Source organism: Atractosteus spatula, chromosome 11 (assembly GCF_055471065.1).
Source record: "Atractosteus spatula isolate fAtrSpa1 chromosome 11, fAtrSpa1.hap1, whole genome shotgun sequence".
NCBI lineage: Eukaryota > Metazoa > Chordata > Actinopteri > Semionotiformes > Lepisosteidae > Atractosteus > Atractosteus spatula.
In genome coordinates, this window is record NC_142716.1 from 8,638,938 (window position 1) to 8,656,910 (window position 17,973).

At 36.2% G+C, this 17,973-nt stretch overlaps 1 protein-coding gene across 1 annotated transcript; it reads right to left on the reverse strand.

Annotated features, from left to right (window-relative positions):
- Positions 1-1,631: 1,631 nt before the first annotated feature.
- On the reverse strand, positions 1,632-14,469 carry LOC148823471 (palmdelphin-like). The gene is made up of 8 exons (XM_088928403.1): positions 14,324-14,469; positions 12,503-12,583; positions 11,891-12,021; positions 7,805-7,919; positions 7,286-7,310; positions 7,061-7,177; positions 5,504-6,577; positions 1,632-2,206 (listed from the first exon to the last, which is right to left on the reverse strand). The coding sequence occupies exons 1-8, from the start codon at positions 14,366-14,368 to the stop codon at positions 2,166-2,168; spliced, it is 1,629 nt and encodes a 542-aa protein (XP_088784529.1). The 5' UTR covers positions 14,369-14,469; the 3' UTR covers positions 1,632-2,165.
- Between the last annotated feature and the right edge of the window lie 3,504 nt (positions 14,470-17,973).

Sequence of the window (17,973 nt, forward strand, 5' to 3'; positions counted from 1 at the left end):
TGTCTGTTTGAAGCCTAAATGCAAACTAAATGGAATATCTAACTGAAACCTGGGACGGATGACAACCAAGTGACTTTTGTCCAGCTGTTCCTAATCAATCATTCCTGATGTCACTTCTTGAGAGCTACAGTATATACAGTATATCATACACAAACCCTTTTGTATTTTATCTCCTGCTCTTTTCCTCCACTCCTTCTCCACCTTGCCGCTATTCCTTGGTGACCTCAATCTGCATGGGGATCCCAGACTTCTCTTCCTAAGGCCAGGGGGACCAGTTAACATTTAGTTAAGCCAAATATCACTTTACCTAAATACTTAAACATCCTCAGAAGCATGTAATTGTTGGGTGTCATTATTCTTCATGAATATAGGATTATGGGGAGTTGCCTTGTTGTTGCAGACCAAAAATAAGATGAACAAAGTGATCAGAACTGGTGCCAAGATTACTGGTGCAATCTTGGACCCAGTAACACGTCTGTTGTTGTTGGTAGACTTTTTACAAGGTCTGTTTTTAATTTTATGGTACTGGAAGAGTTCTGATTGAGCAATGTTGTTGAATTTTGTTTTGTATTAAGATTTCTTACAGTTGTTGTATTGTATTATTGTCATATGTTATGTTTTTGAGCGCAAGATAAGTTCCTTTAGGAGTAATAAAGGTTAATTCATTATTAATAATAACATCACTTTATTAACCCTTTACAATTTCTTGAATTAGGAATTATCTTTTCACATACCCCAGCTTGCTCTCCATGACACACAGACAGGGAGAAAGCCTGGGGTCAGAGCACAGGGTCTGCCATTGTACGGCGCCCCTGGAGCAGTTGGGGTTAAGGGCCTCGCTCAGGAGCCCAACGGAGTAGGATTCCTCCGCCAGCTGAGGGATTTGAACCAGCAACCTTCCAACCACAGGTGCAGATCCTTAGCCACAGAGCCACCCCTCTGCCCTTGAGAAAAGGTAATAAAAGTAAAAGCACAGCATCCAGTGTTCTATTTATGGTATAATATAAACACAAAATTCTGTTTATATTATAAGAAGATCTTAGCAGTTACCCAGTCCTCTTTTGAGCTGTGCTCATTGTCATCATTTTAGAATCAGGACCAGCTTTGTGCTTTATGCCACAGTACATTTTGTTCAGTTATTTCTTCATGTAAGTCTCCTAATTGCCACTAGATGCCACCAGTGCCTTGTTTTAACTTCCCTTTATTGTCTTTCTTTCCATTAAACTTAAGCTTGTAGGTTTTGAACATCAGAAAAAAAGAATGTAACGTTTATGACCGATGTAAAAAAAAACCTAGAAAGTTTTCATATGGTGACAAAAAACAGCATTTTTAAGGGTCAATAGATGAGCACAGCTGCATAAATATAAGATCGTGCTCTCCTAGTTAACATAGAGAGGTAAACTTGACTTCTGTAATCCATTACCTTGAGAGTTATTTATTTGTAGTATGCTGGTTGAACTCACCAAAAAAAATCCCTGTGACCTCAATTTAATATATTTTTGGTATGATGTCCAAACAAAATAAAATATAAACCATGTTTTAAAGAAAATTGATTTTTGCAGTTTCTTTATGTGTGGTTTGAGATAATGTACTTTTTACTATCATGCAAATAATGAAACATTTAGAAGTGTTGAGAACAGCATTATTTTTATTAATATTTGTGCAACATGACCATGGTTTAGTAGCCCTCACATTGCATACATATTTTGTTTACATCTTTGGCTTCGCTTATATGAACTTTTATATGAATTTTGGCAATTGGGAATAACCCCTACTGCTAAATGAGTATAATTCTCACACTAGTAAAGCAGCATATAAAATCTTATTTAGTCACCGTTTTACCAAAGGCACATACTGTATATTAAAACAACAAATATTTGAATGGCACTTTCATCAAAGAGGAAAATAAAACATTAATAGAAACTAATATCTTTTTTGCGTTCTCTAGTAAAAGAAAGCATAGACGAACTGTTTATAAATGATGCCCTAATGTCTACATTGATACAATATTTAAGTTGTATAATTATCATCAACAGTGGTCAACAGTAGGTTAGTCTTTTTAATATTGTGCAAAACGTAAAAGAGTCCATGTCAGTGGACAGTCTTTCTGTGACTGTTCTTCAAGGAATCCTTAAGGCAGCTACTGGAATCTTGCTCTTCATTGATTACATTCTTTTGCCTAGCTTTGTCATTCTCATTCCTAAAGCTGTGAACAAGAAAAAAAATCAATGAAATGACTTATTTGATGATGGCAATACATTTCTCCCTTGGGGACAAACTGTCAAAAGATTAGACTATTACGGCAATAAAAGTAGGAAACCAACAAAAGTGGAAAGTACTGTACATGTATAAGAGGTATCCATTGTTTTCTAAGCCACCAAACCAAGAGACAAATAGTGACAGATCAGCACATTTTAAGCCTAAATGTACCATGCATGGTGTAGACTCAAATCACAATGTTTTTGAATAATCATTAAAACATGAATGAACAAATATCACATTTATCATATACCAAATAGCATTAAAATGCAACAAATGAATATTGGAACCAATAGCATCTGTTTCATTTGAATGTTTCTTGGTACAGTATATTGTACTATATAATGCAACTATTGGCCTGCTCTATTAGAATGAAACCTCATAGAGAAGGCTAACAGTTATATAACACACTGAAATGACAGATTTCCCCACTCTGACTGGTTGTATAAAAATGCTCCTTTTGATTCTGTGGTTATGTAATTTTATACCATAAGATATTGCACAGGCTGAAACTGAATTATTTTAAGTCGTATGCTATTATTCGTACATGTTGTATTGCTTGTGCTAAGCTGTGCACAGTGCTCTGGGATGCACTGGCATAAAGAATTCTCTGTAGACTGATATCTGACTTGATTAGTATTATGATATAGGGCACCCCAAATACACTTTTAAAGGTTCTGTATCACTATTACCTGAAGTGCTAGAAGATAAATTGTAAGAAATAGAAATGGCATAGAAAAACCTTTAGATTTATGGATGGCATGATACTTAATCTCTGAAATATGGTGAGCTTTAGACTAAAATGAGGAGCCTTTCACACCAAATCACATAATAATCTCCTTCTGATAGATTTCTGACTTTTATGGTTGGTAAGCAGGGCTAATTCATTAACATGGTTGAAAGAAGACCTTTATCTAAAAAGGCCTGACATTAATTTAAGAATTTAGTGATGTTGAAGAGCTCTGTAAATGCAATGAAATGGGTTCTAGATAACTAACATACATGCGCTGTATATACTGAAATGCATTCAGAACACTACCACTATTATTTCAATATTCATTTGTTGCATTTTAAATGCCACACAGTGTATATTATACATACATAACTGAACTGCAGGAATAAACTGATGAGTATTGAAGAGAACAGATTAATAAGAGACAACTCAATTGTAATATATCACTGTGCTAGGTACTATTTGTTCTTAAACACAGATAGTAAGGACGTTTTTAACAGGGTTTGATTTCAAAGTTGCTTCTCCTACTCTTCTAATTCATACTATTCACTGCTGAAATCTAGTAAAATAAAATAACCCCACGTATGTACAAATTATGTTGTCATTCCTCCCCCCATCAAAAGATTTCTAATTGGTTAACTATTTGAGTGCCTTTACAGAATCCGTGTTTTAAGATGTAGTCTCTTTCTTTCATTTGTGTTTACAGAGACATGTAAATTATAGTCAGACTGCTAATACAATGCAAAACTTTTGCAATTTCGAAACTTTATTTCCCAGCTAAGCTATTGATGAAAATGAGATAAAAAGACATCTTGAGAGACTTATTTAGGACAGATTGGATTAATTAATTGCAACAGCCAAATGAAATGGCAGTGTGGTTTAATTACTGCTTTGAGGGGATTTTGCTGTGTGGGTTGATAGTGGATGGCAAAAGTCTGCATCTTAAATGCACCCTCACACAGCCACCTCAGTCATTCGCTTTGGGAAAAAAATAATGGAACTTCAGCTCTGAGCAAACAAAACAAGCCTGCTGTTCCATCTATCTATCTTCTATCTGTTTTACAGGGCCAATACAAGGTCACAGCGGGGTGGAGAGACCCACACAAACACAGGGAAACTATACCAACCCAACACAGATAGCACCCCAGGTGTGCTAATGAACCCAGGGCCCCAGGGTTGCAAGGCAGCAATGCTAACCACTGCTAATTGCATTTCCATGCCTGCTGTTCCTGTCTTTATGAATCTGTCACTACATACTGTAGTCTAATTTTATGAAAATTATCACAGCATTCATTTGAGTAAATGGACCAATTTTGACCTTGTTTTTATTGTGACAGTTTGTGCCTTGATTTTTTTAAATGTCACTTCTAAAATAACAGATAATTCAATGAATCTATCAGCACCTTCAGCTGCAATTGTATTGTAGCACCTACCTACATTTTCCTGGAGGAAATGACTATTGGCAATAAACTTTATAAAATACCTCAAATTCTTCAGCCTTTCTGGGATGTATTGTTATCCGAGCATTATTTGGATCGTTTTCATTAATATGAAAATTAATGACACCATTACACCATTAATGACACCAGAAACAACAAATCAACAGAAAAAAAGGGATTTTTGTTAGAATTTTGGAACAGCAGCCCAGCCAAAACTCTTGAGGCTGCTGTCGGATGTTAGTGAGATGCTTTTTAGTAATTAAAAGAATAACGGAAGCTTTGCCAAAATTTTCATGTCTTTGATCAGAAAAGTTAAAGTGAAAAATGGGAAACACTAATGAAAATGGAAAGAATTAAGCAGAAAGAAGCATTTTTTCTAAAATATTTATTATCCAGAATGTTGTAAACTTCTAAATTAAGACTAGTGAAATACAAAGGAGAAGAAAATAATCAAGAAAATCATTAAAATGTACAAAACAGAGAGCAGAGAAAGCATCTGTCATGCAAACTATTGTGAGAACACAAAAGACAGATTTGGAAAAAAAATTATATAATCAAAAATGTAAACAAAATGACTCAGTCCAAGACTATTAACTGATATTTCATCGAGAGCTGTTCAAGTACATGTACTACCTACGCTACACAGTTATTCATTTTTAAAATCCTTTCTGTGTATGATTCATACAGAATCAGCCACTGTGTAGTGGAAGAGCTGAGGTTACACTTCCAGAAGTCAAAATGTTGACATAACCAGTGATATGTCAAATGGGCACGTTAAAAATCTTCTGTTTTCATTTGAGAATTCTAGACAGTTGTTCTAGTACTTTTTAAGCAGTTTCTACTACAGAATCAGTGCCTGCATTTTTATTCTGCTGTTCATTATAATTTGATTGAGCAATGTTAAGAAATGAAGCACAGATATGCAGATGAGTAAAATCAGCATGCAATCTGCAGAAAGCATGGCCAGCTGGTGAAAATGTTCTTGCAAACACTCACATCAGAGAACAGGATGTTAGTGTCAGATAAATGAGTTACATCAGTGTGCAGCAGCTCACTTTTCTCTTTTTAATACCTGTCACGGAGACGTCTTCAGTGGCATCTCTGCTGGTTTGCCCATCTGAATATGTTCTGTTTGGGACGTGGTTTGGTCTTGTTTCTTGATCCTGTAATGGGACTGAATCGCTATAAGCTAACACGTTGTTTGTGCTGCAATTGACTTCAGTGCCTGGGAGGTAATGGCTCAGTCTGGAGTTCATACTGGGCTGGAAAACCTTGCTGTGATATCCATCAGGGTGGTAAGAAGGCTGTGATTCATTGTCATCATCGTCGCCAATAACTACCAGTTCAGCCCGAATGGCCCCCTCAAAACCCATACCTTGTTGTGTTTCCACATCATCCTCAACACACTGATAACCCATAAATATCATGGTGACGGGCTCCTCGTTAGCAACACTGGTAGGCATAGCATGAAGAACATTACATTTGGGATCATCTGGGTAGGCTGCAGCTGACTGTTTGTTATCATCCACTGAATTAACAAATACTGCAGCATGGTGGGCATCCCTGGAGTCTTGATATGGCATCGGCTCTGACTTGGCAATATTGCTCAGTAAATGGGTTTCATCTCCGTTTGAGAAAATGTTTTGGTTAGTCTTGCCATTTGGGCTGGTTTCGGCAAATTTCGGAGGCCCGTCAGGACGTCTGTGCGGAATGTGGGACTCCATTTCCTCCTGAAAATGGGCCGTGTCATTGTGAGAGAGTTCTGGCATCATGGGAGTGTGCTTTTCAGGGGACTCTTGGAGGCCATTGGGCTCTGGACTGGCTTGTGGCCTGTCACGTCGCCGTGGAGTTGATGGTCTGCTGTATGAGCTGGAAAACACAGGTTCATGGTACTCTAAGGCAGTTTTGGATTTTTTCTCTGTGGCTTTCCTCAAGAGCTCCTCCACTTCGATAGGAGTCAATTCATCAACGCCGTTGTGAGCAACTTCCCTATCAGAGCACAGTGCATAAACAGACTTTCTACCATCGTCATAGACTTTAATGCCTTTCTCTTGAAACGCTTCAGGTGTGACGGTTGCGGTCGACAGAACTTGGCTTTCTCCAGTCTTCATATCCTTCTCTACATTGATTTCCATTGCAAACAGTGCTGTGGAGAAATGAAAAGTGTTAAACTGCCCCAGCAAATAAAGTAGCAATTCGAACAACTCATTAAACTACAGAGACAATGTAGACCATTGTTTCCACAATTGCACTGTCAAATTGAAGAACACAATTTGTTTCTGAAACATTGTATTTTTTTCTGTAATTTTTCATGGAAATAAACCCAAAGTTTAGATATTTAATTTTTTAACAATAAAGTTTTATTTTAGTACCAGTTCTTGTTTTGGACTACGGTTTCATAGGGCTGAAGTTCAGACTTGTATTCATATTACACATAAGTCTCTCAGTTCAACTGACAAAGTTATGGAGTACGTACATAATCTGTGTATTTTATTAACTGTTTTTCTATCTTATGTACAGTACAGTATCTAATATTACACAGGGAATTAAAGCAATGCCTGCATTGATTTTCTAAAAGAAAATTTACTCTAAGTTTACTGTCATACAGTAAAATATCCTAGCTTCATACCTTTTTTGCTTTGTTCATTATCCATTTGCTGTTCTGGACTTGGCATTTTTTTCAGGTTTGTGGGTCTGTAGGACTTTGGAATATCTGGGATCTCTGAATAAATATATTCAATAGGCTCTGTAATGGAAATAAAACAGCCATTTATTTATTCTTGCCTCCTGATTGCTTAGCTGTAGGAATAAAATTGAAACAAATGACAATGAAAATAGCAACAAAGGGCTTTACCTTGCTTGACATCTGCCTTTACTGCCTGTGAGGAAATAGTTCAGAAATTAAAAACTGAAAACAATCCAAGCACACGATGCAGGAGTCACATTTTCTTCAGTTTCGTTTATATATCAAAATAAAGTTTAAGAAAAAATAAATCAAAAACACCGACAAGTGTCATTTTCCTAATCTGCCTTTTCGGCATTAGAAAGGCTATGTTCTTTAGGTTACTCTTTTCATCCTTGACATAACTCTGCTGTCTTCAGAACCTTCACAGCCAGCTCTCCATCAACTGATTTTTGTTCAACTCCATTGTCCTATTCAAACAAATGCCACCATGTCATGAAGGTTTCCACAATTCCATCTGAAAATCGTCTCAGCCAAAAAGATTTATGACATTTCTTTTGCAGAATTTCTTTCTTGCTTGCTTGTTGGCCTGAACCAACAGCCACGTGACATATGCAAACTGAACAGAAGTTGATGTTTTCAAAGACAGAATGCCGAGTTTTGCAGTGAAGATGGGTAAATGCACTGTACCTTTATGATGTCTTCAGCTGACCTTTCAACTTCCTTCAGCTTCTTCAGAATGAGACTCTCGTTGGTTGAAATCATCATCTCTTGCCTTTCAAGAGCCTCAATTTCATTTTCAATCCTATAGGCAGAGTGGGAAAACACAATTTGAAATGCAAGATACTGTTTCCAAACCTCCACCCACTGCATTTTGTTTGGCAATTCTTAATTTGTAAGTATGTAATTTAAAAACTATACAGTATTTGTTTTCATTACTGAAAACCAAATGGTTAATGCCAGGTTTTCACCTGTAAATCTTTAATGTATGCCCTATAAGTGATACTTCTACAACTTACGTAAGAAACATATTTCTGAGAAAAGGTAATATGTACCAAAAAACCTTTGCACAGCTGTGGTAGTAAGATGGTCAGAAAAAAAGAAAAAAACTCAAAAGATATTACCATTTTTTTAAGACATAAGAAACAATTATGACAAAACCTCAGAATTTTCATTAAAGTAATTTCCAATTATGTTGCCTCTGGAAATATCACATATCACAAATTAAATTTATTATAAATTAATTTGAATGTACACTGAATATACATTACTACACTAATTAGATCATGTGATGCCTACAATTTCTTTGCATCAACATGTACGTCCCATCCTATGTAGTTTGCACTTGCTCCCTGTGAAATTTAGAGTGCACTTTTAAGTTCTCCTCCCTTTTCTCATATAAGGCACTAAACAGTCTAAACTACATGACGCCAGTTAGTTCCAGTAGTGTCCTGTCATTACAGAACTCTACTTGTTGTGATTGATGGCATACTGACAGCACAGTGCTACATTGATCAAGTCCTGTCACCCTCACTTGCTGCCTTTTCTGTGGGCTGATCCAGACATAATGCACACACATGCCTCATACTTGTGTGGCAATGTCATTCTTGTAAGATGAAACTGGGACAGGTATGCTGTGGTATGCCCCACATGAGCCTCATGAACTATTTGTGGGATGAGATGGGATGATGTGTGGCATGTAGGGTTCAGAGACCAGTGAACGGACATGCTTTTGCAAGCTCTTTGAGGATAATGGGACAGAATTCATATGCAGACATATGCAACCTAGAATAGATTATTCATTGCAGATGTACAGCTTGTATTTGTTCCAATGGTACTAGTCAGTGACTTTCACAGTAGACACTCTGTTAGACACTCTGTTTGTGACAAATGTTAACCAGCATCATGAATTTACCTGTTATGTGCATGCAACAAAGCAAAATGGCAGTGAACCTGTTACAACCATGGTTTTGAAATCTTGTGCTTCTCTGATGTTCAGTATAGTGAAAGAATATATTTACAGCCATAATTTCTACAGAATGCCATTGACAAAATTACCATATTAACACAATTATTATTTGATAGTGTTAATAGTTTTCGTTCATGTTTGAAGCTCTAAAGATGTCAGATTATTTACCTTGTTTTCAATGTGAGACCTTTCATATTAAAAACAAGCTCTAAGTACTCCACTTAATGTACACTATTTTACACTATATACAGCAGTTCTACATACAGCAGCTACCAGACACTGGTTTTTGTTTCTATTTGTCAAGTTCCCAAATCAAATATCTATGTCAAGTGCGCCCATTTTAATATGACAGGGATGAATTAAATATGTTACCCATTCATTCTGAATGAATTACAGGTGGCTGGAAGCCATTTTGATGCATATTCAGAAACACAATTTTGTTTTTCCTTGTTTATGTGGTGATACTTGACCTCACCAACCTTAAACCTGTGAAGGGCAATTTTTAAAGCTGATTAGTAAATGGAACCAGTCTTTGGGGTAATTTACGTTACATGAAAGTCCACATTAATATTCCTAGCCATTCTACAGGAAAGGTTACGGAATCTATTTAAGCACTATTGAAATTACAACCATTACATATTATGTTGAGCATTGCTTTTATGTTTTTTTATATAGTACCTACAGCACACAGTGCTTAAAGTAATTAACATTAGTACAGTACATTGCTGTTAGAGAAGCCTGGAGATGCCATCAAGAAAATTAAAATAATCTGTCTTGATCATCTTTTAAACAAAATAATTATAGTTATACTTTAAAATAACTGAATATCTTACATTTTAAACTCATTAAAAAACTATTAAAAATCACTTAATATTTTCATAGAAAAGGCAATAGTTTTTCTGTCAACATTATTTTTTGTTTAATTTGAAGTGAGTTTATGTACTCACTATTATGTTATTATACAGTATATTATCACTGTAGTAATACAGTAAATAATATCTGTAATTGTAAAATAGGATTGAATGCTAAAGACACCAGACAATTCAAGAAGTCAGTTCTGCCTTGCAGGGAGAATGATTTACATTCTGAGCTTGTCACATCCTGTCTGTACATTTCAGTTTTTAGAGAGAAGAAACCCCAATAGAGGTGTTCCCAGCCCAGAAAGCAGCTCTACAGGAGACGAGGTCCTTTTCATGTGCAGATAAACCCAAAGACTTGCATTCTGCATGGAAACTAGAGATTTTGTGAAAAAATTAGTTTCCATCCCAATGTGCAGTTCACATTCCACCCTGGCCCTGTTATTTCCTGGAAACGTTTCAGCAAGCACTCAGTTACCCTACCTATAGCTCAAAAGCAACAAATGCCGAGATGAGATACCTATTTGTTTGCTTGGCATGATATTTGTTATTGTTTGATATTGTTTCTTTTGTAAGATTTTACAATGGCCTATTCAATAATTCAGACTTTCAATAGCCTTGAAAGTACATGCAGTTAAGAAACAGAGAGCCCCCTGATTATATTGTGTTTGTGTCTGTTCCTACAATACAATAAATTAGGAACTGGTTGAGATAGCCATTGATCACAAGAATATTCACGCTTACTTTTTCACCTCATATGTATGGCCTGAAGTCCCCTGACTTTCAACTAAGCATAAAGGTTAGGACATGTGTGTAGCTCATCCCCAGCTGGGATTCAATTGTCACCTCTCAGGCATCTCCCAGCCTTGACCCACACAGCCCCCACCAACAATAGTTAAATCTGCAATACTGCTATTCAGAGACCTAGGGAGTGATGTCAGCATAACAGTTTCTTCCTATGCACTGTGAGACCTGCTACATGTGGAACTAGAGGAGCCTAGTTCATTCCCTGCTTGTTATCAGGGAAGAAAGAGCTGATGCAACATTCCTGCAGTTCTCTCCTGCTGAACACGTACAGTACTAGAATTCTAGCCCAGCTGGTTGGCAGACTTTATTGGAATTTCCATGTTTGGTTATGGTGTGAAAGCTGTCTTTTGAAGCATGTGATTCTTACAGATAACCTTACACAACTGGTCTTGATGGTTAATTAAGGCTAGGGCTAGGTTAGCCAGGCATTCAAAGTCCCCAGTTTCACTGTTTTATAGCCCCAAATTGTACTTTTATTGACATAGCATAGCTGTCATGCTGTCAGGTGCCTATGTGTCTTACCTATAGGCATCATAAATGATGCTGCCAGACAATCACAAACTAAAACCTACACATTGATAAAGATTCAGGAGTTTATAAAAGAATTTAAAAAATGTTACAAATGAAAGGCTGTTCAGCTCATTTTGCTCATTTATCAGTTTAGTAGCCAAGTGAATCTATACCCTAATCCGTCACCTCTTGGGCCTCCACCATGTAGCTTCTTACAGACACCTATAGTATGACTGTGAAAAGCACAAACATACTGTATCTTATTCATCATGCCAAATTAATGCCCTTTTCATTTCCAGTTGTGAACCCTGGACCTTGTTTCAGTCCTTGTCTAAAGCAGTCCCCTGAGTTGACCCTAACTATACTTCTCCATTGTTTGTAAACCAACTTTATCAGACATTATATCCATTAGGATTTTCTATACATAAACTCTAGAACATAGCATATGCAGAGGGAGATTTAATTACAATTAATAGATTTAGTTCCTTTAACTGTCTGTTTATGATAATCCCTGATAATGATTAATGATAATCAGTTTTGACCAACAGTGAACATTGTTATAAATGAGGTCTGACTAATGTATTGTAGAGCTTGAGCATAACATGCTTTCACAGAACACATTATGTCAGGTACCTGCTGATGTTACTCTCCAAAATCTTCGTTTGTCGTTGATTATCCTGAGCCTGCAGTTTCAGAGCCATTTCATCCTGCACACTTGGGGAACTTAATCCATCCATAAGCCATTTTTCCCTTAAGGCTTTTTTCTGTTTGTGGAAGAGAGAAAGTCATTTGCTATGCCTGTCAATAATTGTTCGCTGAACATAATGAAAAAATCAGGGACAGCAGAAGTGTCATCCTGTGAAAATATTATACCACCTCTTTTGACTCCTCACCTCATATTTTAACCTGTGTAAACTGTATTTTATTTTTTTATTTGTTTGCTTTTTCTTCAAAATCAATAAAAGCTGGGTTTTAATATAAGTGCTGGATCCTAGTTATCTGGCATACAAGGTAATCAGTAACTAAGTTTGAAAAACATTTTAACAGGATTACTAAGTTCTGCATAAGAATTACTTTGTAAAAATACAGAAACATTTATTGTTATTCCTAGACCTAAAATAATTATAGTACTCCTATCACTAACAGTAATATGACAGCTGGAAGGTAAATGTCTTTTTTATATCCTTTAACTTTTTAATCAAAAACTAACAATATCACTTTGATCTTTTAAGAGGAAAACCGTACCTTCAGATATTGAAGCTTAAATTTTTCTTCTTCTATTTCTGTTCTTTTCTTTGCAATATCTTCTCGTATTTTTCTCTTATCCTTTAAAAACAAAACAGTATAAATGTTGTGATTTTCATCCCTTCATGAGATTGACACTTTTTAATGCCCCATTTCCCCACTCACACAAAGTGTTAATTACATATGTCATTCTCACAAACGTTGTGGTGCATTTTGCACTATTTTTAAAGTGCAACCTGTTGGCAGTGAACTGTTTTGGGGCAGCCCTTATCAAATGCTTCCATGTATTACCTGCATCCATTGTTCTAAGTCAGTTAAACAGATTTTCCACTAAACTACATTGGTACGTACAAAGGTGTCCTTTTCATAAAACATTAATTTAGTTAGTATGTTGTAAACAGAGGATATATTGTTCTAAATATCCATTACAGGAGAATTTTATAGAACTATTCTATGAATTGGCTTCATTACTCTGCTCTCCTCCCAACTGAGAGCTGGTGTGTGGGGAGAGTACTGGCGCACTATAGCTGCCGTCACATCATCCAGGTGGATGCTGCACATTGGTGGTGGTGGAGGAGAGTCCCCTTTACCTGTAAAGCGCTTTGAGTGGAGTGTCCAGAAAAGCGCTATATAAGTGTAAGCAATTATTGTTAATTATTAATTATTCAGCAAATGTTTTCAAGGAGGATATCAGGAACTTAATGTCAACACATCCATAAATAATGGATGCTGCAGTTGTACAGATCGAATACTTATTTAATCAAATTGCAAGATATAAGGAAGACCACTTCTGAGATATTGTTTTGGTTCAGTGTTTCGCTTTTGTGCTTTTAGATGTAGTTTGATAGAGAAGTACGTGACCCAAATGCAGAAAACAAATATCACAAATAAATCACAGGTCTTGCTTTCTTTGTTACAAAAATAGAAAATGAAATCACTTCAGAATCTGTTCCAACATTCAAGTGGAAATATTAAATAACTTCCATAAGGGTAATGATTTTTAAAGAAATTTAACATGCTAGAAGGTATGCCAATAATATATTTACATTGTAAATCATTGACCAGATACATAAACTGCCAAAGTTTCATTTTCCTTGTTTACATTAAATTTAAAATTAAAGTTATATTTTATATCTCTTCTGAGCTAAACGTCCTTTGCAAATAGTATATATATGAGCTATGAAGTACAAAAAATAATTGTGTTTTCAGGCACAATTCGTAGCAAAGCAAACATGAAGTCTTATTGTGTTCTATTAATAGTCTGTACTTGATCCTAGTAAAGCACAGACTCAGTGAAAACAGATAGCCCCTTACACAGGAAATCAATTGACATTATCCTGCATTGAATAGTGTATTAAACCCCTTTTACGAAAACAAACAGAAATTAATTAAATATTTTGATAAATTAATTTTTCTAAATTTTCAAGTAAAAATAAAAAAATGAATAAACTATTATTGAACAATACTTTTGACCTTCAAACCCAGAGTAACAACCAGGAACAATCTTTTACTTTCATACATTTAACCTGACTCTTTTGAGTTGTGAAAGAAAAAAATAGTTTAATAAGCACTACCCCCACCTTTTAAAATGACCTCAGGTTGATATGCCAAACGTTTCAGCGTTTAAATGAAAAAAGTTTGATAGCTACTGATTCAATTTGAAGAATGAGTTTAGTTTGAAAAGAAAGACTGTTTGAAGGTCTTGCCAGAGAGAAGCAAAAGCAGATTCTCTGTGCATTTTTCAGAGCATGTTAAGCAGAAAAGAATGCTTCCCTTTAGACTCTTAAAATTGTTCAAACACTAACGCCCAACTCCACTTACTGTAATGGCCTGGAGTCTCTCCTTCAGCAGCTCTGCCTCTTCCATTTCCGCACTGAAACAAAAGTAAATGGGGAAAGCTGTAATAAGAGGAGTCCTAGGCAAGGAGCAGAGAGAGAGGAGGATGCTGGGCTGAAGCTGTGTGGAGGATCTGTGATAGCCGGACAGACGTTCTGATGAGTCTCTCCTGGGTAGAGGCACATGTGACAGGAGTGGAGGGGTGGGGGACGCAGGCTTGGATTGCTGAAATAGCCAGCATGTTTCTCTGACACATCACATGTCAGAGTTATCCTACAAAAGTTTCTAGGGATGGAGAGGCAGCACTACTTGATACTAAAGCAATATTTTATCATTGTCTCTACAGCAAGAATTTAAGAGGTGATTCAAGCAGCAGACCGGTAAGGGTCATTGTTGGAGAATTCTTTGAAACCATAAACAGTGCAACCAATCCTATCGAGTCTGCTTTCTGCGATGAACTCAAATCAAAGACTAGGTGACAGGACAACTGACATAGCTTTACAATAAGAAATCCCCTAAGATTTCTAACAGGTGCTATAAATAAATAAATGGTTGCTCTAGTAACAAATGTGAACATTGTATTTTACATTTATGTCACATTTAAATATTAGAAGTAGGTTTCAACTCCCTGCCCTGAGGACGAGTGCTAAATTTATTCACTTAAAACACTTGTCGAAATCAATTGATTACAATGAGGAAGTGCAAGCTAGGGTACAAAAAACAGATGCCCTGGAGGCAGAACTTTAAAGAGTAGTTGTGATGAGATCTCTCTGCTTTTAGACACCCATATGACTGACCTATATGAATTGGAAAGTAATCATTCATAACACATTTTGAACAAGATCAAGTTTCAGTGCCATGGGGGAAAAAAACAGATTCTGGGAGAAAAGTAGAATTTCCAAAAAGATTAGACTATTAGACTGGGGGATCTCTGCTCCAGGACTTTGTCGGACAGAATGCAAAAGGTTTTCTATGTCTGTTTTTTAAATTAAGTTTTAAAGGATACATTGGTCCAAGTTCAACTTTTATTGGACCAGTATGACAGTTGATTAAACAACTAACAGTCCCAAGTGAATAACTATTTAGAAATTAAGGAGGCATACAACCTACTGGGTTTTTTTTTACCCCAAGGAGTGAAGCTGGCAAACCTCTAAACAGAAGAAGTTTCCGACCCAAGTCAGTTAATCTTAGTTTCAGTCTCGCTGTGGATGACTGAGACTGTGACCAGCTGTCTACATGACAGCCTCAAATGACTTCCTTCCAGCAATAGATATGCTGTCGTAGTACTGAAAATTCAGTAAATAGGCTGTTACCAGCTGTTTTTCAATCAGAGACAGTTTGGCTGCATAATTTCAGGAACCTTTGGAAATCTGATACATGTCCTTTCTAAGACATGTGTTCTAAACAGAGCAGAACAATTTAAATGCCAATGCTCTCACTTCTCGAGTGACTGTATTCAGAAAAAATCTGTTCTGTACTGAAACTGTTATTGGGAGAATCAGCTTCTTCATAATCAATAGTGGGTTTTACTAGATATATATAATTTAAAATTTGAATATATTACACATTTGATGTACAGCACATATGGAGGTGGCACAGGGGCTTGGCAGTTAGCATTGTTGCCTCTCAGCTTTTGAGTCCTCGGTTTCATTGCAGCCTGGGGTGCTTTCTGTGTGGAGTTTGTATGATCCCTCTGTAGCCTTGTGAAGTTTTGCCAGGAGCTCTGAATTCCTCCCACAGTACTAAGACATATCAGTTTATACTGGTGTTGTATCCTGGGTGTGTGCAGGATAGACATTCTCTGCTGGAGTAGGCTCTAATGCAATGCGTCACTGTATTTAACCAAGAACAATATATTTCATATGTTTTGGTTAGAGTTAAGATATCTGCATACAGTATGTATATACTGTACACATACTTGGCATACAAATTTGATTCCCCCAGGAGATATTAAGCAAGGAATGGCCAATTTTGTACTTTTTTAAAATAAAACCAATATCAAATATAGAAATTATACAGCATAGGGTTTTATAAAACAGACTGTAATTCAAATAATAGAGTAAAGGGTAAGGATATAAATAACCTAAACTCTTCTAGGAGCTTGTCAGCATGGTTGCCTTCTCTTTTTCCCCTGGAAACAAAACTCTTCCCACTCCTGATGGTCTGGCACTTAAGACACTCTGTAGGTGTCTGTGTAGGTTGTTAGCACACTAAGGAAATGTTTGCATCTCAAGTGCAAGTATAAGACCTTAGGTGTACAGATGTGTTTTGCTGTGTTTGGCACAATTCTGTGCAACCTTAAACGGAGCTCTCTACTTCCTTGGTTACTCCCTACTATCCTTGGTACTGAAGGATACAACTTAATTTAAACACCAATCAACTACTGCATTATTTCTAAATGGTAACATTAAAGTAGTGAACAGCAGAATTTAAATAGCTAGTGCTTGATTTATCCCATATTTAAGGAGATCAGTAAATAAGAAAAATGATTAATGAAAGGACACTTGATGACATTTTAAACAAAGAGGAATTCAGCACTAATTCACATTAACACAGGCAATATCCCAGGACACACTGAGTGGTTTCTAATTGCTGAACTGCTCGTACCACAAATAACATTTATCATAATATATAATAACACAACATCTTTTGTTGTGGTTTACCATATCTATTTGACATTTGACTGACTTGCAAAATGTAAGTGGAAAATCTACTGTTGTTTTACAACAATTGACATTTTCGTGATAAAATCACACAACTATGTACATTTATATTTTTTGGTCATCTCTTGAAAGATCTCGTGAAATGTGTCCTGGCATTACCTTATATGAACTGGGTCAATAACTGATGCCCGTGGGAACTGATCTATTTGTTACTGTCACAGTGGTTGGTGTTCTACAAAGGCAAATCAGATTGTTGACTTGTCAAATTGTCAAGGCTGTAAAACATGTTGACAATACCTCATGATGTCAGAATTATTATATTTCACTCACTGTCCAGTGGAAAAAAGAACTAGAACTAATAAGATGGTTTTGACCAACTTTACAGTCTTGCATGTCCTTCTACATGCAAAATAACACTTTGAAAATACACCAAAACATGACAAGACTTTTTAATTTTAGAGGGAGGGTAAGGAGTTATGAAACAATTGTCCCTCCTACTGCTGCAACAAAATTACACTAAATTATAAAAGCATTTGCTAATTAAATGGGGGGACTGTACTCTGGGTATATACAGTAGTACATATGTGTATATATTGTGACATGAATTGTGTATATAAATTTGCAATGAAGCCTCAATGAAACACTTAAGCCTTAAAGGCATGCAATATATTGCTGAACTATTTTTTAATTGCTGAAATTAAATTGATTTCATGAGGAATAATGACATCCATGCATTTGAGGATGTTGATAAAGCATTTAAAGTTTAAGTTAGATTTTTCTTCATCTACTTGGTTGAGGATCCTCCTGGCAGGATATGGAGTTAACCAAAATTTGGGATGGGATGGAGGATAGATGCATGAGACGAAATGTGAAATGAGCAGGATTTGTGAAAGATACACGGTACATTGCAAACAATAAATAACACTGGAAATTATTATTTAAAACAGTCAGGCAAAAGGAGCTAGGGTGTCA

Bases quoted from the DNA above. Each gene is read 5' to 3' on its own strand.
- LOC148823471 (XM_088928403.1), bottom strand. From the start codon at position 14,368: ATGGAAGAGGCAGAGCTGCTGAAGGAGAGACTCCAGGCCATTACA. The intron at 7,311-7,804 runs GTACAGTGCATT...ATTTCCTCACAG, and splicing joins CAGCTGAAGACATCATAAAG to GCAGTAAAGGCAGATGTCAA. The intron at 7,178-7,285 runs GTAAAGCCCTTT...TTTCCATTACAG, and splicing joins AAAGGCAGATGTCAAGCAAG to AGCCTATTGAATATATTTAT.